The following is a 26,924-nucleotide window of genomic DNA, read 5'->3' as shown; positions in this document are numbered from 1 at the left end:
TCAGTCTTAATTAGAAGGAATTAAATGTGACAAATGTATTAAGAGGTGCAGAACTCTTAATAAATTTGGTTTATTTTCTGAAAATCCATGCACTAGAAAAGCAGTTAAATGATTTGGGCTATAATTTATGCCAGTTTCCAGTATAGTAAATCTGTTGGGCAACCCTCCCATTAAGCCCTGCCCGAGTGGTGTAAAAGTTAAAAAAGTAAAAAAAAAAAATTATAAAGCGGCCTGCAAAAATGTATATATTTTTTTTCACCAAATGATTGACAAAAGTCATAATTTTTTATATTTATAATATCGTTAAACCTGTTCTCATGGATTGTAGTGTATTTTAGCTGCAGAGGTGGACTGATCATAGACCCTACTGGGAACATTCCTAGTGGTCAGATGCCCATAGGGGCCGCCAGAGCCTTTGTTGATCCCGGGTGGGATCTGAAGCTGCCATTATTAACTCTAGGAGTATCAGGTTCTTATGTGTCCAGCCAGCACTCACAGGTTTCCTCCTGAATTCCACTATATTGACTTCTTTAGCATGGTGATATAGTTGAACACTGTGGTGGAGCACAGGAGCCAATTGCTCCCACCATTCACCCTCATAGACCAGAAAAGTCTATGAGGCAGTAAAATGGCGCCGGGTGTCAGGCGCTCTGATGTCAGCATTACTTTTGCCTGCACTGGGATGCAGGTGGCAAAAATGATGTCATTACGACCCCTGTACTGGGACACAGGTATTGTATCTCAGGCCACAAGCCAGAAGAGGCCTGCATTGCAGATAACAGCATGAAATGGGTATTAGATTATTTTTTCCCTTGGTAAGAGCATTACTGGGGGCACTATAAGATCATTATTGGTGGTATTTTCAATACTGTCAGCACAATAGGGGACACTGAGGGCATTTTTAAAATGTGAGCATTATAGGGGGCATTAACGGGGGCATTTTTAATACTAGGGGCACTATATGGGCATTACTGGGGTATTTTTAACATGTTAGCACTATAGGGTGTATTACTGGATGCGCTGGGACATTTTTAACACTGGTGGCCCTACAGGAAGCATTACTGGAGGCACTAAGGGCATTTTTAATAATGGGGACACCACAGGAAGCATTAATCAGGGATATTTAATACTGGGGACTATCGAGAGCATTACTGGGGACACTGGGACCATTTTTAATACTGGAGGCACTATAGGGGGGATTACTGGAGGCACTGGGCACATTTTTAATACTGAGGCATACAGGTGGTATAACTGGGGGCACTGAGGGTATGCTAAATACTGGGGCACTATAGGGGATTACTCGGGGCACTGAGGGTATTTTGTATACTGGGGGCACTATAAAGGGACATTGCAAGAGGCACTGGGGTATTTTAATACTGGGGACACTATGGGGGAATTTTAAATACTGGGGCACAATAGGGGGACATTATTATTACCAGAGGTACTATAGTGGACATTAGTAATACTGGGGATACTACATTATTAACATTGGGGGAATCTTAGTGAGTATCATGATTTCTAGGGGCACCACAGGGGACATTATTATTGCTGGAGGCACTACAGGAGGTATTACTAATACTATGAGCACTATGGGGGCATTATTATTACCGAGGGCATTATAGTGGGCATTATTATTACTGGTGGCACTATAGGGGGCATTGTTACTACTGGGGGCACTATTTTTCTGCAGCACAGTATTTGGGGGCATTGGGGGAGCACAGCGGGCATAGTATAGGGGTGGCAGCAGGTTGGAAAGTTTGTGTTGAGAAGGTGAGGAGGATGATGAAAAAGTGAGGAACCTAAGATTTCTGTGTAACAAGCTCTGCAGAAACAAGAGATGGCTGGAAGAATCTGTTCTGGCGGTCTGAGTAGAGAAGATGAAGAAAGAGAACGTCTACATCAACGGAGACGTCACTGAATATAATAGGTACATAGTGTGTTTGGTAGTGTCCAGACCAGGCAGGATGCGAAAGGTAGAGCTGGCTCCGTGCTGTGGCACTGAATAACTAATCTGCGGCATGGGCACATGGCTTAAAATGTCTAAATATGCAAATTAAGAACTTTGGAAATCACATAAGGCTACATTCACACGTCAGTATTTTTCTATAATCCGATTTTCTGTCCGTTTTTTGCGGATCCGTTGTTCCTGAAAATGTTTCCGTATGTCATCCGTTTTTTGCGGATCCGCAAAAAACGGAAACATGTATAAATTTCAATAAGCAAATAAAGTTGTTTGGATTTCTTGAAAAAAAAAAAAAATTAAAATGTAATTTCCAGGAACGGATTCCGTATAAAACGGATGACATACGGAATGACATCCGTATGTCTTCCGTTTTTTGCGGATCCATTGACTTTGTATTGTACCAGGATCCGATTTTTCAGGAAAAGAATAGGACATGTTTTATATTTAAACGGACATGCGGAACGGAACAACGGAAACGGACAGCACACATTGTGCTGTCCGTTTTTTTCCAGGACCCATTGAAAATGAATAGGTCCAGATCTGGTCCAGATCTGTTCCAGAAAAAACGGAACAGATCAGGAAAGAAAAAACGGACGTGTGAATGGACCCTAAAGGGGGTTTTCTAGGAGCTCAATATTGATGACCTAGCCCCAGGAAGGTTATCAAAATCATCTGATCAGCTGTCTGAAGATGCTTTGGTGCTACAGTGAGCATTGCGGCCTTTTCTTAGGCTAGTGACATAATTTTATTGGTCACATGGCCTATTTGCAGCTCAGTCTCATTGAAGTGGCACTGTGTTTGGTTTGCTGTGAGGAGGCTGCAGAGCTCAGCAGACCGCCATGGCCTCTTCAAACAACTAACTGGCAGGGGTGCCGCAAGAAATGGAAGACCTATACTGAGTATAACCCATCAATATTGAAAACCCCTATTTTCAAATACATTGGAAAAATGAAAAATATCCATACCAGGTTGGGTGGCTGCTCTAAGGGCATTAGGTAAACGATTCACTTTTCTCATGATCTCCTTCCAGGATTTGTCCACTTGTAAAAACATCTTGGCTTCGGCTGGTAGCTGCCTTGGAATATCAGGAGCACTGAAAATACTTTCCAAATACAGCCAGTTTCTTTGACAAGTCAGCCACTCATCCTAAAACCAACATTTTGTAAGAAGAGAAGACAAAAGCAATGACAGTGTTTAATGCATAGTCAGTTAATCTAAATAACGTCACATACACATTACAAAAATAGTTTCATTTTCCATATAAAAAAGAATATATCTCGCCAAAATGAGATTTTACTTTCCAGACTGATACTTATGTGTACAAAGACATACTGTAAGAAGATAGGAAAGAAAGAAAGCAGCTAGAGACATAACAATCAGGAACAGTGATCTGAATCCATCATTATTACAAATGAGCATAGTCAAAACAATTTCTCTGGATATCACGTTTTCTTATTCCAGTGAAACAAAGATGCTCAACATGATAAGTAGTAATAAATCTTACACGCTGTATACATACTGTAGAATAAAACAGTTAGGCTGGGTTCACATCACCGTTTAGCTTTCCAATCTTCTGATCCGTCAGAAGAAGAGAAAAAAAACAAAAAAAACAGGTTCCTATTGCATCAGTTATGCATAAGATCCTTTTTTTACAGGAACCGTAAAAAAAAACTGATCCTGTTGATGTGAACCCAGCCTAAGCGGTGTAACTCATACATACAGCTGCATATGCTGCATATTGACTCCCAGTGCAAACAACACTATAAAATTGTGCTACATAATATATTTTGTCGGAAGCCTCTACACTGCATAGCGTCACCCAAGCTATTCAATATAGTTAAAGGAGTTGAACAGCCAGTGCCGCAATGCACAAACTCCGTCCGTGGGGCAGCCGCAGAGGATCGCGGAACTATTCACTTTAATGGGTCCGCGATCCGGCCGTTCCTCAAAAAGATAGGACATGTTCTATATTTTTGCGTAACGGAAGTACGGGACGAAACCCCATTGAAGCACTCCGTAGTGCTCCAGTAGAGTTCCGTTCCGTGCTTCCCTTCTGCACCATTCCGCATCTCCGGATTTGCAGACCCATTAAAGTGAATAGGTCCGCATCCGTGATGCAGAATGCAACAGAACGGTCCCCGTGTATTGGGGATCTGCAAATGCGGTCCGCAATACAGCCTAAGGCCTCTTGCACACGAAAGTTGTTTTTTTCCCCGTTTACATTCTGTTTTTTTGCGTTCCATATTCGGACCATATACAGAACCATTCTACGGAACCATTCATTTCAATGGATCCACACAAAAAAAACACGGAAGATACTCCGTATGCCTTCCGTTTCCGTATTTCCGTTTTTCTGTTCTGTTTAAAGATAGAACATGTCTTATTATTGTCCGCATAACGGTCAAGGATAGTATTGCTCTATCAGGGGCCAGCTGTTCCGTTCCACAAAAAACTGAATGCACACGGATATCATCCGTGTTTTTTGCGTATCCGTTTTTTGCGAACCGCAAAATACTGAAAAAGCCATACGGTCGTGTGCAAGAGGCCTAATCTTGAAGAGGAAGTAGTGTCTTTTACAGACTCATCAGCACTTCTAGGTACTGACTTACATATCATTTTTATTCTCACTACTGAACCGTTGCTTTAAGATTTACATTCGGATTCTCTTGTTAATATCATTACAATGAAGGAAGAACATGACTCACAAGAGTTTGATTAAACAAGGCAAGGTTCTTCTGCCATTCATCAACACGAGGCTTGATGGGTCCAACATAGCGCGAAGATGCAATGGTTGATATGTTTATAGTGCTGTCATCAAGTAGAACCTGCAAAATTAAGTCTTGGCAATAATGTTTGAAAGCAATTTGCCTGAATTCAATGGTCTGTCTGTTGAGTTTACAATGCACAAGTACTATGGCACATACATATAAAAAATACTTATTTACTTAGCACCGTCACCTTTAAGATCTCATATTCATCTCATATTTACCTATCACGAATCTCTCATATAATTTTCTGAAACTATAATTTTTCATTTTTACAATACGTGCCACCTTCATGAAAATAATTAGTTAGGAAGATTATAATTTAGTGTAGCAATTATTTTTATCTGAATATTCAGATTTTAATAAACAACAGAAATTTGCTTTTTCTATTAAAGTACAAGTGATCACTGTATACATCCAATACTTGAGTTTAGGGGGGACGGAGCTTGCCGATGGCGGAGTAAGCAGCACACAGCCTGAGCTCCTGAACACCACCGGCTCTTACCACACTGCCATAGCGCAAAGAAGAACGCAATATTCTTTATGGGTCGCAAGAAGGGTCCACCTTCCACCCCAGCACCTGCAGCGCGTGACCCGGGCGACATATCGCGCTTTTTCGGCTCATCTAGCCATCCAAGATGGCGGAGTCAGCGCATGAGCCCGGCGCCTCAATGCCTGTGACTAGGGGTAAGACTGCAGCCCTCAGTTCCTACACCCAGGGAGATCAACACACCGGCGGGCTCCCGACCTCATATGCAGCAGCGGTGAGTCCAGCCTCTATGGCCACGTCTTCCCCCCCACTGTCCAAAAGCTCTGAAGCCTCACCAGGCCCACAGCTTTGCCAGCGTGGATCTCCAGCCATGTCGGCTTCTTCAGGCAGGTCACCTGCCATCCACTCTCAACTTGATGAGTGGGATTGGAAAATGCACTTAAAGTCTCTCCCTACTACCACACAAGTGGACGCTTTGCTTAGCAGGATGGAAGCCTCCCATAAACAAGATATAGCGGCCTTACACCAAGATATCAAACATGTGGGGCAGAGAGTGGAGGAGATAGAAAACAAGCAGGAGCAGATTTTCACCACCCTGGACTGTCACTACAAAGTCATAAATGCGCATGCTGCTCAGTTGTAGGATATTTTGACTCAGATTGATGACATTGAAAATCGGAATTGGAGGAATAATCTTCGCATCAGAGGGGTCCCTGAAACCGTAGAAGATCTCGCCGCCTGGGCGTAAAGCCACTTTGCAGCATTACTGAATGCGGCTCCTACTAAAATCATTGAAATAGACCGTATACATCGGGCTCTCGGCCCAAAACCGTCTGATCCGAACCGTCCTAGGCACATCATATGCCGCATCCATTTTTACAAAGAGAAGGAAACAATCCTTAGGGCGGCCCGAAGTGCAGTTGGCTCTATTATGGATCCAAATTCCATCCAAATCCTCCCGGATCTCGCAAGACGTACCCTACAGCTCAGGAAAGCCTTAAAACCTCTCCTGTCCATACTTAGAGACAATGCTATTCTGTACAGATGGGGTTACCCTTTTCAACTCGCAAGGAAGGATGGGAGATCTGCTGTCTTCAAGTCTCTCGCCGACCTACCCAAATTCCTGACCACATTTAACCTGCCTGCAGTGGACCTCCCAGAGTGGCCTAGGCCCCTTTTGGTACCTCCTCCCAGAGACCGTGAGGAGTGGCAGACGGCGACGCCGAAACCCCAGAGGCCCTCCAGACGCCATCCAGGACCACCTGCTTGAGCCTAAATGGCTGCCACGGGACTCTTCATCTTCACGTGCGCTCGATTAGTGCATTTATTCATGTTCATGTGTTACATGCTATGTGTGTTTTATTGCTGTATTACTGTTTACGTGCCGGAGGTCAGTAAGGCTGCCGTTTTGCCCTTGACCTCTCCTTCCCCTCCCTAGGGATATCGACACCCAGTGTCGACCGTGACCATTGTCACATCTTAGCTTACCTCTGAGCCGGCGTTACTGGCTCACTCCTTCAGGAGTTTTGTTTGTGTCTGTCTAATAGTTGTTTGTCTGTTTTGTCCCCTACCCCATCACTGCCCTCAAGTTCTCAACCTCTCTATACTTACCCTATTCCCTGAGCTCACAGGCGATTCACTCAGCAGAAGGGATGACCTCCCTTTCTTTTTGCACTTATAATGCTAGAGGCCTTAACAAACCAGAAAAACGTAGCCAGATCTTATATCACCTCCACCGGAAACGTATCATGCTTGTTATGTTCCAGGAGACCCATTTTAAACTTCCCAGGTGTGAACGTGGTTGCTATACCACTTGGTTTCATAGTCCCAATCCTGTCAAAAAATTAGGAGGTGTTTCCATAGCCTTCCACAAAACTTTCCGCCCTGCGGTTTTGTCTTCGGACATTGACGGTAGGGGGCGCTATATCTTCCTCAAGCTGTCTGATAGCCAGCGTGTGTATACGATTGCTAACGTTTATTTTCCCAACCAGGGGCAGATACCGTTTGGTTCCAAGATCCTCAGAAAACTGGCTCGCTTTGCGGATGGTTCCTCTATCATACTAGGCGGCGACCTCAATATGGTGATGGCCCCTGCCATAGACTTCTCGACTGGTAAGTCCTCTATCTCCCCGGCATCCCAGCACCAATTCAGAGGGGACCTGTCTTCGCTTTGTCTGGTTGATTTGTGGCGAGTGTTGCATCCGGGGGTCAGAGATTTCAGTTTTCATTCTCAGGCCCATAATATCTATGCTAGACTAGACCATCTTTTTATCTCACATAATTTATTAGATTCAGATCCGCTTTGTTCGATGGACGGATTCCTTTGGTCTGATCCCTCACCTGTGTATGGCCTTTTCCGGTGGAGATTGAATGATACCCTTCTAAACGACCTGGTCTGCATGACCGACATTCGCACTGCCATTACAGAATTTACCAATATCCATCGAAACCACCCGTCCCCCCCCTCCGATAAAATGGGAGGCTTTGAAATGCGTTCTTAGAGGGATCTTTATATCCCATGGCGCCAGACTTAAGAAAGAACGCTCCGTGAAACTTTCTTCTCTATCACTCGACGGTAAGGAATCATCAAATAAGCTTGCCCCGTCCGATCAGTTGAAGGCTGACATTTCCCTTCTCCGTCAACAAATACTCCAAATCCTTGACCAGAGAACTCTCTTCCTCCGGGATAGGGTTAAGTAAGTTTTTTTTGAATATGAGGATAAAGCGGAAAGTGGCTTGCTAGGGCCCTACACCCTCGGCTTCCACAGACGCGGGTTCCCTCAATAAACACACCAAATAAGGGCCTTGTACATACTCCCTCTGAAATCTCATCAGAATTTCAAACTTACTATGGTACCCTTTATGATCTTAACACTGGGAGAGACCCGGTCTCTGACTCCTATGTATTAGACTCCCGTGACTACCTACGCCAATTTGGTCCCACACGTATTCCCACCGAGGACTCATCGACATTAGAAGACGATTTCTCCACTTCGGAACTCATATGCGTTATAAAGGACTTTAAAAATGGGACGAGTCCGGGACCGGATGGCCTAACCCCATGTTTCTATAAACTTCTCACGGAAGAGTTATCTCCTACCCTCCTCCAGACTTTTAACTCCATTTTACCTGATGTTCCATTTGCACCTCAATCCCTACAGGCACATATAGCAGTCATACCCAAACCCAATAAAGACCACTCCCATTGTGCCAACTATAGGCCAATATCCCTTCTGAATGTGGATTTAAAAATATACGCCAAGCTAATTGCCCTACGGTTATATCCCCACATACCGAAATGTATCCACCAAGTGGGTTTTGTCCCCGGCAGGGAAGCACGTGAGAATACCCTGAAGTCCATTGGCATTATAGCCAGAGCCAGGTCTACCAGGTCTCCTCTGTGTCTGCTTTCAGTGGACGCAGAGAAGGCTTTTGACAGGGTCAATTGGAGCTTTCTGGCTCAAACCTGAGAGTGTATGGGATTGGGCTCTAGAATGATTACTCGCATCATGGCTCTGTACTCTTCTCCTTCAGCCCAGGTCCGAGTTAATGGCCTTCTTTCAATGCCTTTCACCATAAAAAATGGAACGCGCCAAGGTTGCCCCCTCTCCCCCTTCCTTTACATTTTAACCATGGAGTCCCAGTCTAATGCCCTGCGGAGCAACCGATCTATAAAAGGGGTTACTGTCGGGGCCACGGAACACAAATTATCCCTTTTTGCAGACAACCTGCTTCTATATCTCTCTTCCCCGAGAATCGGGCTTCCTTCGGTCCTTCGGGAATTTGAGAAATTCAAGAGGCTTAGCAATTTCAAAGTAAATATTCAGAAATCTGAAATTTTGAATCTATCGCTTGCCCATCAGGAAGTTACCCATATTAGAGAAACGTTCTCATTTAAAATAGCCACGGATTCGATTTGCCATTTAGGTATTAATCTCCCTGCTAACCCTAATCATCTTTTTAAACGTAACTATAAACCGTTGCTTAGATCCATCGAATCTAACCTCCAGAAATGGTCCTCCCTTCAGATTTCTTGGTTTGGCAGAATCAACGCCCTAAAGATGGACACTTTACCCAAAAATCCTCTACCTGTTCCAGACAGTCCCATGTAATATCCCTAACAGATTCTTTACCCAGCTTCGGTCAATAGCCTCTCGTTTTATTTGGAACGGCTCCAGGGCTAGAATAAGCTATAAAATACTCTCTAGAGCAAAAAATCTGGGGGGAGCGGGTCTTCCTAATTTTCTGGCATACTATAGAGCCTCCATTGCAAACTGTGTGTTGGACCTAATTCATAATCGTACCTCGAAACTCTGGGTAGACATTGAACATACCCTTGCCCCACTCCTTGTGCCAGGGATCTTCTGGCTTCCCAGCGCCGCGCATAGTAATGTTCTTCAGACTTTACATTCTCCATTACTCCAAATACTGGCAAAGTCTTGGGGAAGATTTGTCTCCAAAATTAATCTAATCTCCGCACCAGGCCCGTTGACGGCTATTGCCACTCATCCTGATCTACCTTCCTTTGTTAGAAACATGCCATCATTCCAGGCTTCTCCTCCTTCCCAGATCCTAATAAAAGACATATATAAAGACTCAGGTCTTCTACCCCTTAGTGATCTATCACACATCTTCCTCAACTCTCCAGGTCGCTGGTTTCATTACCGCCAACTCCGCAGCTTTATAGGATCTCTGGCTCCTAGATCACAATTGTCCGCCCCTCTGACAAATTTTGAAAAGCTTTGTGTAGCAGACACGGGTCCTTGTCATGGTATATCCTTGATCTATGGTCTGCTCGGTGCCAGGGTGGTGGGGGATGGTTCATTAACTGACCAGTTGAGAGATGTTGGGTTTGTCTCTGATTGGGAGAGTGAATTGGCGGTCTCTATTTCTGCTGAGCAATGGAACCGTTCCCTCTTATTTCGCCATAAACTGACTGTATCCTGTCGCTTGCAAGAATTGAATTATAAAATTCTCACACGTTGGTATTGGACTCCGGACAAGCTGCATCAATTCTATCCATCTGTCCCCAACACATGCTGGCGATGCCAAGCTGCAGTTGGATCTATGCTCCACATCTGGTGGGACTGTCCTGGGGTCGCCCCCCTGTGGCAGGATATCTTCGCTCTTTACAATGCTCTATACCGGACTACTATATCACCATCCCCTCTGATAGCTCTGTTTTCTGTTTACTCGGGTAGATTTAAGCATGTCAAAAAAGGGGCTCTTAAAACGTTTGTTCAATCTATGAGGCAGATTATACCGCGCCAGTGGAAATCCTCAGACAGCCTGCAGAGAGTCACATGGGTACATGCTTTGGACGCCTTGGTCCGAATGGAGCAGCTAGGGGCTGAGGCCCATAATCGAACGCAAATTTACACACAGACCTGGGAACCATGGTTGCAATTCAGGGGTTCTCCTCGATTTCAAATTTAGTTGGATACTGGTGGTCACACCTGGTGACGTTCCTGATACTTTTTTTTACAATTTCCCTTTCCTACCCTCCCCTTCTTCCCTTCTCTAGAAACTTTTATGATTCAGGGAACCCTGTAGATAACCCAGCACATACAGTAACTGGCAGAGCGCCACACAGTCTTTCAGTGCGCAAAACTATTCACAAACAAGTGAGAAACAATTTCCTTCTAAAGTAGATATGGGAGTAGTGGTTATGGCTCCCTAGGGCGGTGCTGCAGCTGGAGGGCACACACCCTAGTGTTGGGGTTTGCCCTTAATGTTAGGTGTTGTTCTGGATGCAAGGTGGCAGAGCAGGTGTAATGGCCGTCGAATGAGGGAGTCAGTAACCAGGCCAGTTGGTATCAATAAATACATTTCTCTTCACAAACATGCAGAGTAAGAGTAGTAGTACACCTGACAGTTCCAAGGCATATAGCACAGTGCAATCCTTCCCTAATAGCATAGTAAGAACAGCAGCAATGATGGAGGTTGTAGTACTCTCTCCAGAGGCAGGCAATGAGGTACATGTTAACTGTTTTTGCCGAGGGGTAAAGATATAAGATACAGATGGAGAAAACTGACTCCAAGTGTGGATGGTGTTCCCACTATCAGCAGCAAAATCTCTCGGCAATAAAGGTACATAATACCTTACTGACTCCAATGGTCTTATAGATTTTGAACTTTCTGCTTTCCTTCTCTCTGAAGCACTTTTGATAATAAAAAAAGTAGCTTCCCCGGCTGTAGAAGTCTCAGAGACGAATGTTCTCTGAGCTCGGGCCTAGCTCTGAGAAAATTGCTCATATAGGTCCTCACTGTAAGGGCCCATTCACATGACTGTAGGCCATTCGTGCCGGCATTGAGGACCGCAAACAGAGGGTCCGCAATATACGGGCACCGGTCATGTTAGTCCCGTATCACAGATGTGTAACCACTGACTTGGATGGGTGCGTAATCCGCAAGATACAGTGCAGTGCCGAACGGAGGCACAGATAGAAAGCCCACGGAAGCAGTACTACCACCATTTTGGGGGGCTCCATGGCGTATGTGGCCCCCGCTCTTGTGATCGGTGGGGGTCCCAGCATTTATCCCTTTAGTTATCCCTTTCCTTATATAGCCGAAAATACTCCTTTAATTGTCCATATAATGCTATTAGGCACACAAACATAACAAATCACAACATTTAACTTTCTTATACAGTATAATATAACATCAGTGAACCCTTTGCAGAGACCCTGTTCTGGAGTACTGCACCCTCGGCAACAAAGCCAGTTTTTCTGTCTCTCCTATGGGGTCCTGTCAGGATTTACTTTGCTCCATACTCCGAAATCCTGCTCTAAATCATGTAAACCTTTGCATCACAGAACTCACCTTCTCTCCATTATATCCTGCTCTCAGATAAGGCAGCATAAACTAGATGAAATGCTCAGTTTAAGCCTTCAACTAATATATATAAAGATTGTAAAGATCAGTTATTTTAAAAATTCATTACTATAAAATATGCTTATTTCCATTCACTGATTGCACAGTTCTTACTATGACTTTGAACAGGTAGGATGAAGTTATGCAGAAGTGTCAATCCTCACCTGGATATCATCTGTTCCACCAAGAATGAACACATCTTTAGAATCTCGGTGTGGAATAGAAGTGAATTCAGTGGTTTTCCAGGAATCCTCCACCTGGATAAAAAGAATATATACGTTATATATACGGATTCGGCACATAACTGAGCCAAACGGAGCCTAAGGACCTCATAGACTATAATGGGGTCCGTTAGGTTTCCGCTCAGAAGATTTTTGAAGCGAAGACAAAAGTCCTGCATGCACTACTTTTGTCTCCGCTTAAAAATCTTTTTCTGAGCGGAAACCTAACGGACCCCATTATAGTCTATGGGGCCCGTGGGCTCCGTTCGGCTCAGTTATGTGCCAAATCCGCTTATGTAGACCTGGCACTAAGGAATACAACACCATTCACATTGTTAGCAGGAACTGAAATCTACTTGATAGCAGTAAAAGTGCAGATTCCGTTTTGCAGATCTTACAATATGTCAATCAGATACTTTTAACTTAAAGAACAACTTTTGCTGAATTTGGCCAAGACAAATTGGTTCAGATGTACTAATACCGCTGTTACAAATGCCAAAGAATGAGCCAAATATTAGTGGCGCAGGCCTCCTAATAAATTTGGCACATCTCCAGGGAGTCCGTGTCACCAAAATGGTGTCGATTTCAACTATCATTCACACCAGTTTCTCAGACCACGCCTGCTCCACTATGTCCCAACCACTTTTCTTGACACTTCTGAAAAATGGCGAGAGATGTGAAAAGTCTCAAATTATGGTTTATACATGACGTGCACCATAATTTTTTACTTTATGTTATACTTGTAATGTATTGACACACTCCGGCATGCTAATACATTATACTCTGTGTCTAGATGTTAAAAATGTATATAGAATATTCCAAAATAGACCGTTAACATGTGATAAAAAACAATTCATGGAAATCTCCCTCTAATGGTTTTAAGTAAGTCCTTCACAGTCTTTCTTATGGTAGCCAAAATGGCAGACCTTTGTCACACAACTATGGCTACGTTCACATCTGCGTCTTTTTAATTCAGGTTTTGAGATCCGGCAGAGGCTCTCAAAACCTGAATTAGGGCTCGTTCAAACGACCGTATGTCTTTTTCTGTGTTTTGCGGGCCGTTTTTCACAGATCCGTTGTTCCGTTTTTTGTTTCCGTTGTGTTTCCGTTTCTGTTCCGTTTTTCCGTTCCATTTTTCCATATGGCATATACAGTATACAGTAATTACATAGAAAAAATTGGGCTGGGCATAACATTTTCAATAGATGGTTCCGCAAAAACAGAACAGATACTGAAGACATATGGATGCATTTACGTATGTGTTCCGTTTTCTTTGCGGGCCCATTGACTTGAATGGAGCCACGGAACGTGATTTGCGGGCAATAATAGGACATGTTCTATCTTTTAACAGAACAGGAAAACGGAAATACGGAAACGGAATGCATACGGAATACATTTTTTGCGGAACCATTGAAATGAATGGTTCCGTATACGGACCGTATAAGGAAGGGAAAAAAACGTTTGTGTGAACGAGCCCTTAAACTGATCAGTTTTGTCCCCATTCATTGTCTGTATGCATCAGTTCAGTTGTGTTTTAGTGTCCGGTTTGCAAAACTGAACAAACCTGATCGGGAAAAAACGGATCAGGCGCCCATTGATTTACAATGATTTTCATGTCTGATCAGGTTTGTTCAGTTTTGATTTAATACAACTAGGTCCGGCGGAAACTGAGCCATCAGGATGCATTAAAGGGAACGGATCCTTTTAATTCAGGTTTTGAGATCCTCTGCCGCAAATGTGAAAGTAACCTATATGAGTTTGGTGTGGATGAATCAATGGATAACTACAATCCAACCACTGCCACCTGATCCATAAAACCTAAAATGATTTTATTTGGGCTGTGTATTCCTTTAGCAGAAGTGGACACATGGATCTTTTATACATAAAGGGGGTCATTTATCAAACTGATCAGATTCTAACATTCATTTTTGACAGCTCCTTCGGAAAATGAATGGTGGAATCTTTTTGGCTGCATTGGGCAACTCAGCCAGTTCTACTTTACATCAGTTTGATAAATGATCCCAAAATCTCTCTGTGGTCATCTGGAATGCTAGGTGAAATATACTTTAAGATTCTGTGCTCAGCAAGCAACTCCGTGAATGCAAAATAGGAATAAAAATACATGATTAATATAATGCATAAAAATGAAGATACAAGTTGGTTTTCAAACAGTACCTTTTTGAGTATAGTCTCTAATGAAGCTTCTCCTGAGGCCTGTCCTGATATATCCTGAATATCCTGTACATATTCAAATGCCTGAATCTCAATCAGCTTTTCTAGGGAGAGGGGATTCTCTGTGTCTATCAATGTTGCATTAATCGTTTGTTCCAGAGTTGCCCAATGCCTGGGCTTCAAAAATGGATTCCTTAGATCGGTTATGACAGGTACCTATAAAAGAAAACGATATTTAATAATTACCAACTTTCATACTAGCGTTATTCTTTTCCGGCATTGAGTTCCATCCTAGGGCCTCAATACCGGAAAAGAACTGATCAGTTTTATCCTAATGCATTCTGAATGGAGAGCAATTCGTTCAGGATGAATCAGGATGTCATCAGTTCAGTCTTTTTGCCTTTTCAGGACAGAGATAATAACGCAGCATGCTGCAGTTTTATCTCCATCCAAAATTCCGGAACACTTGCCGGAACGCCGGATCCGGCATTTTTTCCCATTGAAATGCATTAATGCCGGATACGGCCCCAAGTGTTTCGGCAAAACGGATCAGTTTTTGCGGTCTGCGCATGTTCAGACCGCAAAAAATGTGAAAAATAAACAAATGCCGGATCCGTTTTTCCGGATGACACCGGAGAGCCGGATCCGGCATTTCAATGCATTTGTCAGACGCATCAGGAGCCTGATCCATCTGACAAATGCCATCAGTTTGCATACGTTTTGACAGATCCGGCGGGCAGTTCCGGTCAACGGAACTGCCTGCCGGAATCCTCTGCCGCAAGTGTGAAAGTACCCGTGTATACATTTGCAGACGCATTGAAGTACACTATGTGCTCACAGCAGCATACAACATGGATCTGTAATACAGCCATGTACATTAGTCTTTAGTGACTTTTATCGGGTAAACTGTGAAAGCAGCGCTCTCCATTTTTGTATTGTGAATTGATTGTGTATGTCCACTTTTAAGGGGTTGCCCCATAAACAAGATTTATCCCCTGACCACATGATAAGTGATAAATGTATAATCGCTGGGGCACGACTGCTGGTACCTAACTGATCATGAGAACAAGTTCTTTGTATGAATGCAGCAGTAATGAGTATGCTTGACCACCCTTCCATTCACTTTTTTGAGACTGCCAGAAATAACGCAAGTACTGTACTCAGAAGTCCTAGACAGTGAATGGAACAGTGGTAACGCATGCGCAGAAGTGTTTCCTCTAAGCTGCACAGTCACACAACTTCCACAGTGCCCCCCCTCTCAGGGCCTCTGTCGACATGCTCACCACTGCAGGCCCAGCATAGGACTAGTGCTCATAATGTTCTGATGCCCGGGTGTTCTGTGCTGGGCTCAAAGCTGATGATGCCTTCTCCTTCTTGCCACACTACTGATATCAGAAGAGGAGCAGGTCACAGCAGCAGCATGGCAAAAGGTGGCGCCAGCTTTCAGCCCCACACATAGGACTGCTGGTGCCATCTACTACATCTGTACTCACAGAGTTATCACTGTGTTATCTGTGATGTTACATAGGACTGCAGGTAACATCCCGGAGATGGGTGGCTGTCCCGCAGTTCCAGGATGGCTCAGGCATTTCCTACTCTCAACTGTCTTTATCCTTAGGAAGCAAAGACAGTTAAGGGCGTCCTCTCCCTGCTTCATCATTCAACTCCTGGCGCTCACATTGCGTCTGCAGGCCTGAATAACAGAGCGCCAAGGCTGGGGTATGATGATTCCCCAATCCCTGTGCCCTAAAGGGGATAACTACTGTGTGGGGGCACGAATGGGGTATCACTACTATGAAGGGGAAACTAAGGGGCATTTTACTGTGTGGGGGCTCAAAGGGAGCATAACTACTGTGTGGGGACACAAAGGGGCTGGGCGCAATTGTGGCATGTATAGAAAGACATTGGGCAAAGTTAGAGGTATGGCTTAGTGTGAAAATGTGATAATATCCCTCCTTGGGCTTTGTAAAAGCTGGGAGGTATGACCATCTACTACATTATCTGTACCTAGAGAGTTATCACTGTGTTATCTGTGGTGTTACAGAGGACTGCAGGTACCATCTACTACATTATTCGTACCCAGAGTGTCATCTCTGTGTTATTGTGTTACATAGGACTGCATATCCACAGGAGTCCCACCATGAGTCTCATTCCCCCGTAGAAGTGAGGAGAGAATAAAGCATGTGGAGTCACCTCTCCATACACTGCAGTAGGCAATTGATGCTTTGTTCTCGAGAAAGAGTCCAGGACTATCGGACTTTTATAGTATTTCCTCAGAAAGGTCAGAGATGAGAATACCCCTTTAAATGATAGTTACACAGTGCTGCAGGGTTACCATGTGGTTGCTACATGGGAATGCACCCTTATTAACAGATTGCCCACCTTTCACGATGTATCGCCCAGCTACCTAACTGGTCCACTCAACAACTGCAAAGGCTTAGAGGTGACATTGATGCACAGTAGCTTCCATTTACACAGGGGACTCAGAGACCCCTGTTCTCGTGATTATTAGGAGTCCAAGTGGTTGGACGCCCAGCAATCATCCTTTTTACCTATCCTCTGGATGGTGATAGACTATGTTTGCAGGCCAATCCCTTTAAGAAGCCATGAGAAAACAGAACACTTTGACATAAATATGTGACTTTGCCTTTCTTCGAGCTTCCATGTTGTCCCAAGTTGTAAATCAGTTTCTATTAATAATCCTCATTAGCATACTGTAACAATCACAGAATGTACTCGGGCTATTACACAGATGTTTCCCATTAAATAATGCATGCACAAGAATGAAAAAACATGATCTGGATCGTCCCAACAATCTGGCTACAGTATTATAAAGCAACACTGTCAACAGTTTAGTGCACGGCTCTATGGCCCAGTTACTAATGTAAGTGCACCTAGACCTTGTTGTAAACTGTGCACATTTTGGTGAAATTTGGCGCATCTAGTTTTAGAAGCTTGGTGCCATGGTTTAACACAGGGATGCCCAACCTGCCGCCCTACAAGCTGTTGCAAAGCCACAACTCCTACAATTCCGTGCTGTAGACCAATAGCTGTAGACTGTCCAGGGATGCTGGGAGTTGTAGTTTTGCAACAGCTGGAGGGCCACAGGTTGGGCATCCCTGGTTTAACAGAAATGAAGCATGGCTTTGCAGGAAAGAGGCATGGTCTAAGATGTGATATTTTAAGCCAAATTTGTGCTATAATTCTGGTGTAAAATTATTCTGAAAACCAATAGTTGTTACACAATTAAAGGGGTTGGCCACTTTCTGGTTAATGTTAACCAATGTGTTTGTTAGATGATTATATGGTACCTACTAAGGATGAGCGAATCGACTTTGGCTGCTTCATCCGAAGTCAATTTGCATAAAACTTTGTTGTAATGGACAACAAAGTTTTATGCGAATCGACTTCGGATGAAGTAGCCAAAGTCGATTCGCTCATCCCTAGTACCTACCAATATAGCCTTTGTTCAAATTCTGCGGCATTTTCTGTTTTTCATAAGGTATGTCCTCGTTGGCCAAGTCTTCTGTGCTGTCCACACAGAGAATGTGTGCATAAAATGCCTGCCAATGGAGGGTTATGTGGCCAAGCAAATCACCTCCATGTGGTGTCTCCGCCATTCAAATACAGTGCACCTACCATCTGCACTTGCACTGCTGGGAGTTTAGTTCAGGTGCAGTGAATTTATGTGAGAAGGCTGAGTCATGTGTCTGATCACATGACCCTCTACTAGTGGCCATCTTATGGATAGCACAGAAAATGTATCAAGGGGACATGGTTTATGAAATATAGCAAACAGCACAGAACATCAACAAAGGCTATATTAGTAATGTGTGTGATCTGGTCATCTTACATACACATTGGTCACACGTAGCCAGAAAGTGGCCAAACCCTTTAAAGGGTTTCTGTCCCCAGATTTAACCCTATTAAGCTAGCTGACATTAGCGATGTGCTAATGTCAGCTAAACCTAACTAGCCTATTCCTACTTTTATCTATGCCCCCGCTAGCCAGAAATCTAACTTTTATGGTATGCTAATTAGCCTCTAGGAGCAGGGGGCGTTGTTCCTGCTCCTAGAGGCTCCGTTCTCCCACCTTTGTCGCCTCCCTCCAAGTCCTGATTGACAGGGCCAGGCAGCGCTCGCATTTGTCTGCCAGCCCTGTGCTCTGGTGAAATCTCTGCATTCGGCGCAGGCACGGTGAGGGAAAGACGCACGGAGGCTGCCAGCTTCCTCACCGCGCCTGCGCAGGAGCAGGAACAACGCCCCCCCCCCCCGCTCCTAGAGTCTAATTATCATATTGTAAAAGTTAGATTTCTGGCGTAACGGGGGCATATATAAAAGTAGGAATAGGCTAGTTAGGTTTAGCCGACATTAGCCCATCGCTAATGTCAGCTAGCTTAATAGGGTTAAATCTGGTGACAGAAACCCTTTAAGTGTCTTACCATGCACTGTGATAAATCTGGTGCATACCTAGACAGCCTAATTTTACGCCAGCTATATTATAGGATTAGTAAATCTGCCCCTATGTGCCCCTACACCTACATACATTACAGATGGGCATATCTGTAGACACTCTCCATGCTGTCTAATACATGAGGATGCTAAAATGGGGACTCTCCTGTTTTAATTCAGATTTCCTAAAAGAGTTCTTTAAAAATGGTTTGTCCATACCAGGGGTGCACAACCTGCTCCCAAGAGCCACATGCGGCCCTCCATACAATTCTGTACGGCCACCAACCATCCGGTAATAGATATGTATGTCTATGTCTTGTGGCTGCTCACATGTATTTGTCATGTATTTTCCCATTAGATGGGAGTCTTGGAAGTGTAATTAGACCTTTATGGGAGATATTGTATGTTCGATATGCCATAAATATAGCATTTCAGTTGGTAACACCACTTTATGTTTTATTTATGGCCATTGTGGTTGGTTCAGTCTGACAATGTGGCCCCCAACGAGAAAAAGGTTGTGTACCCCTGGTCTACGCCACATCTAACCTAAAACTGTATAAGAGTAAACATAAAAATTGGCTAATACTAATAGTAAAGGTACGTTCATACAGGTATGTACAGGTATGTACACAAATATTTTGGTGCAGAAAATCCAGCATCAATTTTGCTGCAGATTTTCAGCAAAATCCATAAGAAATCCATTGTAAAATCCACAAGAATTGCATTTGGATTTTGACACAGATTTTGGGGTGGATTTGCCACAGCTTTTGCCCTCTGCATTGCAAGGTTGAAATCTGAGGCGAAAATCCACAGCATAAAATGACGTCTTGCGTATATAAAATCTGCACATTCAGTCAATTTACACTACACAATTCATTAGGACAGGAGCCTGTGGATGTGGTTTGCTAAAATGTCATGCACTTTGCTGGTACTGTAATAAATGGCAAATTTGCAGTGTATACCGTACATTCTGTGTGGATGTACCTTAAAGGGGTTTTGCCATAACCTCTGGGACCCACACCTACACGGAGAATAGAGTGGGGAAACTGCGCATGCGTTGGCTCGGCTATTTTCATCGGCCCTATAGAAAAGAATGGGAGCGGGGGCCGCGCATAGGCGGTGTGCTCCCATTCGCTTGTATGGGAACAGCAGGGAGCAAGCGCTTGGTGGTGGCCGGACCCCTGGAAACCCGGGGTCCTCCAGCCACTATTCTCCAGATTAACCCAGGGATTCCCCACCTGCGGCCCTCCAGCTGTTGCAAAACTACAACTCCCAGTATGCCCGGACAGCCTACAGCTATCAGCCTACAGCAGGGCATTGTGGGAGTTGTACTTTTACAACAGCTGGAGGGCCGCAGATCGGGCATCTCTGGGCTAACCCATCAAACCATTAATCAACCCCCTTCCTTTCTTTTTTTGTTCATGCCCCTTAAACTCATTTCATTGGTCATAGTTCCCTACTAGCAATGCGTCCTCATAAATGATGATAAAATATTGTTCCTACTGCTGCTGTATTGTTACACTTTTTGTATTCTCTCCAAGCTTGTGTTTTACTCAACATGTTATGTTCTGACCTTTTTACAAAAAAAAAAATCAAAAAAGTTGCAAGATTGACAAAAAAGACAAGCATCTCAAATAGGTATTTATTTTGGATATATACTGTACATTACTAAATGGCTTACCTTTTCTTTCATCTTATCCACCTTATCTTTGAGACACGGCACTACAGTATTTGGCGGAAGTCCTTTCTCCAGCTGATTTACAAATTTGGCATATTTAAGAACTAAGGAATTCAGCAGCTCTGGATCCAATGTTTCAAATTTGGACTGTAAAATATGTAAAGTGTTATTCTAATCTAACAGCACTTACTTAATTTACTGGACAGTGGCCTAGACCAAAGTCATACCTGCATCCATTCAGCTAGCAGCACGTCCCACTCTGTCATTGAATCCCACAAAAGCTGCTTTAGTTTTAATTCGGCACTGACTTCTTCCAGTTCATCAAACTTTGTCACTTCAACCTGTAGAAAGTTGTAAAATGTTCATTCACTTTTGACATGATGCTCTACCCATGGAGCCATAATAATCATCAGAAGAATAAAAAAAACAAAAAAACACAAGGCATCTTCTTAGGGGGAAGGTCTGAAATGTATTCAAGGGGTTGTGCTATAAAACATATTCTAATATTCATTTTTCAAATCAGTACCTATAGTAAATAAAAAATGTACTATAGCATTGAGTTATTTCTATCTGTATAGCACCACCTGCTGTTTGATCTTTTCCTTATTTCTTGTCCATCTCACTGAGGTGGTCGCACATGCTCAGTTTAAATCTTTGACTGTCACTAGCCATAAGTTCTGTTAGAATCTGTGGCAGTTACAGGGAAAGGGCTACAGCAGAAAGGACACCACCCCACCCCACCCCACCTTGAGCTGCCAGCCTAAAGAGAATCTAGCAGAACAATTGGAGCAATAAATGGGGAGATCTCTGGTTCCATGTAAGGTACAGGGCTGTTTTTAGCTCTGTCAGAAAGAGGTTGTACTATATGATGTCTCATTTTTATTTTTTACATCAGTCGCATAACCCCTTTAATATAAATGGTAACCTCATGCTAGTTCACATGTCTGGTAAATGCAAGGAGTCTGAAGTTTTCCTAAGCCCCTGCATTGCTCTGGCTGAAGGGAACAATTCTAATAATACATTTACATTAGGGGATAATAACGATTTATACGATATTCCTCAATGTGCGTTCTTTACAATGTTTCCAACAATGTTCTCATTTAATTAATCCCATTAATAAGGCTAAGGCTAAATTCACATGACATTTTCACTTGCTGTCACACTCCCATTTTCAGACACGCCTGTTGTTTTAACTTTTGTGCTGAAATACTGCTGTAAAAAAAAGACATGTCCTATTTTCTCGCATTTGTACAGGCTGTCTGGGCAGGGAGTGATTGGAACGAACTGTTCTTTCCCGAAAATTGCCTGATAGTCAGAGGAGGTGTGAGCTGCATTTATGTGCAGAATCCAGTCCTGAGATCACTTACAGGTTCATTGTTTCTGGACAGCAGATCCCTGTTTACAACAGCACCATTTGCTGTCCCGGAACAATCATTTAGGTGTCAGCATAAATGATGTATTTGCTTGTTCATCGGTTAATCGGCAGCAATTTTACACAGGGCGATTATTGGAAAGGAGCGTTTGTACGAAGAAGGGATCTTAAAAGCTATGTACACCTTTGGGGACAATTTTTTTAAGATTGCATTTTACTCATTTGGAGCGTAAAATAATTTTTTTCAATTGGTCTTTATTCTGTCACAAAGTCAACTACTTTCACTTTGTTCCGGCCATCTGATATATAATATATATATAAATTACTAAGAGGTCATAAACACTTCTTATCAGTAAGATAAGGATTGAGCTTTGATGAGTGTTTATAAGGTCTGAGAGCAGAGATAAGGAGCACCTCAGCTAGCTGTCTGATAGAATAGAGAGAAAATTCCGATCTTGCTAGTAGAGCATCTCAGCCATGTACAGAGAAAAGGACTCTATATTTTTAAATAGACCAACTGAAAAAAATCATTCTTAGCTCATAATGAGTACAATGCACTAATAAAAAAAAATTGCCCTCAAAGGTGTACATAGCCACTTTAGTTCTTAACAATGATTTCCTACATTTTCAAACTGTCCCTCCCATTCTATTACCCCTCCCCCCCCCCTTCCGCTATCTGATGTCAGGTGTGAAGAGAAACCAGTAGATGCTGGGTGATACGTTTGTCAGAGCAACCTAATAATTCCTGGAGAGTATCGTGCAGGCCCTTATACAGTTGTCATACTGTTGCCTCAGCACCCAGCTCGTCCGGCCCATAACCAGTTATGTTCACACCAACTTTCTACTCAACTCTTGATACTTTTGGTATCTACAACAGCTATGAGCTCCCCTTCTAGAATAATATGAGGACAATGACATGCAAAATGATAAACTTTTCTAACTCAAATGAGGGTGGACTCACTTAGGTAACAAAGAGGGAGTGAAAGAATAATGCTAACTAAATTGGTCCCTAGGACCAGCAGCCATTAAAATATACAATATAATGAATCACTATTTGGTCTATAATCCTCAAACCAATAGTTAGTCACACTGATAAAAAAAATCCCATATCTATAATGTATTAGAAATCTAGAAATGGTTACAACATGAGAACATGGAAATGGAGAAAAGAGAATGGCTTCTATAGCTTTACCTTGAAATTCTTCTGATATGTTTTGTACTGAAATGCACGTTTCTGTAACTCATCGATGATGATCTGCAAGTCTGCCAGGATTTGTCTAACTTTAGTTTGATCAGCACCAATATCCAGAATTTGTGGATCCTGGAAAATAATTCAGACTTGCTTTAAATTCATCCTCCACTAATACATGTACATTATCTAATGGTGAAACCTCCAATACGGCGAGACAGTGTTCCGAAACACCTACGCTATTATAACAGTTGGGACATATTCTGCTGGTCAGTACGATTACAGACATACCAATTTTATATAGGTTTTTATGTTTTACCACTTTTACACACAAAATCATGTTTTTGCATGATTACATAGGTACATAGTGGGTCATTTATTAAACAGAAATAAATTAGGCGAATTTCTGGCGCAGATTTCGGCTCAAAGATCGTTTGTGTCTCAATCTGCTACTTCTCTCTGCTCATGCCAGGTCTAAAAAAGTGGGAGTGGGCGTAAAAAATGTTTAAGGCGTAGAAAATGGCCTAAATGTAAAACAGCTAGGAAGAGACAGTGGGTCCGCCTAAGTTATGTACGGGCCGGCGCCTCTACATAACTGAGGCGGATACACAGTCATTGCAAGGCTTTATTAAGACTGGCGTCTAAAACACCAGTCTTAGGCCCCTTTCACACGAGCGAGTTTTCCGCACGGGTGCAATGTGTGACGTGAACGCATATCACCCACACTGACCCATTCATTTCAATGGGTCTGTGCGCATGAGCATTTTTTTGCTGCATGTTCTATATTCTGCGTTTTTCACGCAGCCCTGGCCCCATAGAAGTGAATGGGACTTCAGTAAAAAACACATTGCATCCGGAAGCAAGTGCAGGTGCGATGCGTTTTTCACTGATGGTTGCTAGGAGATGTTGTTTGTAAACCTTCAGTTTTTTATCACACGTGTGAAAAACGCATCAAAACGCATTGCACCCGCACGGAAAAAAACTGAACGCAATTGTAGACATAACTGACTGAACTTGCTTGCAAAATGGTGTGAGTTTCACTGAACGCACCCTGAACGCATCCAGACCTAATCTGTCACGCTCGTGTGAAAGGGGCCTTAATAAACGTGCCCCATAGTACTTTTTGATCGTTTGATATTACACTTTTTGTGAGGCAAGGTGACCAAAAGATAAATGTTTTGGCACAGTTTTTATTTTTATTTTTTACGGCATTCACCTGAGGGGGTAGATAGTGATATTTTTATAGAGTCAGTCGTTACGGACACAGCGATACCTAATATGGCTTTTTTTTCTTAAGTTTTAAACAATAATAGCATTTTTGAAATTTCAAAATCTTGATTTTTGTGTTGCCATTTTGTGTTGGCTTTTTGAAAGCCATTTTTTTTTCTGGCAATTGTCGTGTGGGGGTTTGTTTACTGCAGGATGAGATGACGTTTTTCATTGGTACCATTTTGGGGTACATAAGACTTTTTGATCGCTTGATATTACACTTTTTGGCAAGTTGACAAAATTGGCATTTTTTTTTGTTTTACGGCGTTTATCTGACAGGGTAGATCATGTGGTATTTTTATAGAGCCAGTCGTTAAGTGACGATACCTAACATGTCGTTTTTTCATTTTTTTCAATTTTTTTCAATTTTTTTCAATTTTACAATAGGAAAGGGGCTTTTTTTTACTTGAATCTTTTTTTTCTTTTTTTCTTACTTGATATTTTAGTCCCAGTATGAGACTTCAACTTTTGGGAGTCTGCAGCGCATTACAATTATTCATGTATTGTAATGCATTGCTTGTCATCGTAATACACTGACAGAGTGCCTGTGAGACCCAGCTCATACACTTCTATAGCTGGCAGGATCCGATGTCGGTGGGAGGCATCAGGCTGCCATAGCAGCCATTGGTTCCCTGTCACCGCAGAGCAGGGACCCAATGGGGAAGGGGAGGGAGACCATACCCTCCGCAAACCCTGTATATGCTGCGGTCAGCATTGACCGCGGCACACAAGGGAAAATACACCGACATTGGTGTATTCACAGATACCAGTGTATACAGCAGAGGCTCGGCTGTCAGTAACAGCCGAGCCCCTGCCGCAGATTGAGTGGGTGCAGCCGGCAGCCGGTCAGAGCACCATACACGTACAGCGCTGGAACTTAAGTCACGTCCCGCAGGCGCTGGTATCCTACGGTTTAACCAGGAGGTTTATATATAACGTGTTACCTTTATATACTGATTGTGAAGAACAGAGCAATACCATATATATGCGTGTGTGCTTTTCTAACAGATTTACAAAATAAAAACACTTTTTGAAAAATGGTTTATAAAGTTTATTAAAGGGGTTATCCAAAAGTATAAAATGCCCCCCCCCCCCCCTCCCATATGCCAGGCCCCTCACATTGAATATACTTACCTGGCTGCCCGCTCCCTGTGCTGACAGTGATGCTAGGGAGGCTCATCCCCGTCCCTGCCTGTCATTGGTTGCAACCCCCCCCCCCCCCCCCCCGACACCGGATGTTTTCATCCACGAATGGGGAGAAGCGGCGGTGCGGGGACCAGGAGCGGTGCAGGGAGCAGGGGGCCAGGTAAGTATATTCAATGTGAGGGGCCTGGCATATGGGGGAGCTTTTTATACTCTTGGATAACCCCTTTAACTTTTAAATTATCATTTGCTTTATTCCCACTATAACCTGTGATGGTAATAGTAAAAGGTTGTCTATTAGGCTCTGCCTTCGGGACAGCACAGCAGGCATATAGTGACGGAGGTCGGAGGGACTTTTTTAGGCATTGGTACCCTCTGATCAATGTCAAACTGAATTTCCTTGGGCCCAACAGAGAAAATGATTTTGAGGGCCCATCCTCTGTGTATACATGTACAGTATGTTCATGTTTAAGTAATTTGTTTATCACTGCACATTCAAGACATATCAATACAGTTTAATAGGATATCTGATGTTTATTGGTTCCAAGGTCAGCTCCAAATTATCTTCTGCTAGACCTTAGGGGCTTCACTATATCAGGGGCCCTTTTTGATAAAGGGCCCATTATTGTGTCTGAGCTTGGGAACTCCAGAGGAACTTTTTGTTTCTCTGGTGGGCCAATCTGACTCTGCCGCTGATTATGTTCATGGGAGAATGTGGGCAATGGGGAAAGAGGAAGCCCCCCTCCCTATAACAACTGGCTAGATCCTGTGGTCATTATTGACCAAAGAAGATTAAACACGGTATTAATGATATTTCTGATACCGGTCCTAAATCCTGGAGATACAGGGATACACAACCACACAACATACTGTAGATGAGTCACATTTTGATATCACTGCATTGGAAACAAAAAAAGACTTCAATTTACCTAAATGTATCTCTTCTGGATTCAGTCGACCAATATAGATGATAATTAACTGCATATATCATATGTCTGTAAAATGTACCTGAGATTGCTGCTTGACATCTTTTACTTCCTTGTTCAGCTCTGTGATGTCTTTGTCCAAGGACCGACAAAATTTCTCTATGCTGCTATCTCTCTCTCCTACGGACTTGTCAATGGTATTTCGCACAGCCAATATTGAAGGCCTCAGAGTAGCGAACACTGCAAAATCCTCTGGAGGTGTAGGCACGTTATAGCTGTCAATTAGTTGATACATCTGTGCAACCACATTGGACTCATCTTCAAGAACATCAATCTAAAAGTGAATTGTAAATCAGTTATGGGATTTAATATCTATTAGAAATGTTGTATTTAATATACATAATTATTGAG

General features: G+C 43.1%; 1 protein-coding gene across 1 annotated transcript in view; it reads right to left on the bottom strand.

Annotated features, from left to right (window-relative positions):
• Positions 1-26,924, bottom strand: part of DNAH6 (dynein axonemal heavy chain 6) — a 381,291-nt gene that overhangs the window by 298,889 nt on the left and 55,478 nt on the right. Inside the window, exons 15-22 of the mRNA XM_040418030.1 lie at positions 26,596-26,847; positions 23,179-23,307; positions 20,842-20,955; positions 20,618-20,761; positions 14,488-14,700; positions 12,256-12,348; positions 4,669-4,788; positions 2,929-3,109 (exon numbers count right to left, since the gene is read on the bottom strand). Of these exons, the coding sequence (XP_040273964.1) occupies positions 2,929-3,109; positions 4,669-4,788; positions 12,256-12,348; positions 14,488-14,700; positions 20,618-20,761; positions 20,842-20,955; positions 23,179-23,307; positions 26,596-26,847 (1,246 nt within the window). The remainder of the gene's footprint in view (positions 1-2,928; positions 3,110-4,668; positions 4,789-12,255; positions 12,349-14,487; positions 14,701-20,617; positions 20,762-20,841; positions 20,956-23,178; positions 23,308-26,595; positions 26,848-26,924) is intronic.

The sequence above is a fragment of the Bufo bufo genome, chromosome 2 (genome assembly GCF_905171765.1).
Source record: "Bufo bufo chromosome 2, aBufBuf1.1, whole genome shotgun sequence".
Taxonomy (NCBI): domain Eukaryota; kingdom Metazoa; phylum Chordata; class Amphibia; order Anura; family Bufonidae; genus Bufo; species Bufo bufo.
The sequence above is the reverse complement of the archived record's forward strand: the minus strand, read 5'-3'. Positions and strand labels throughout refer to the sequence as shown.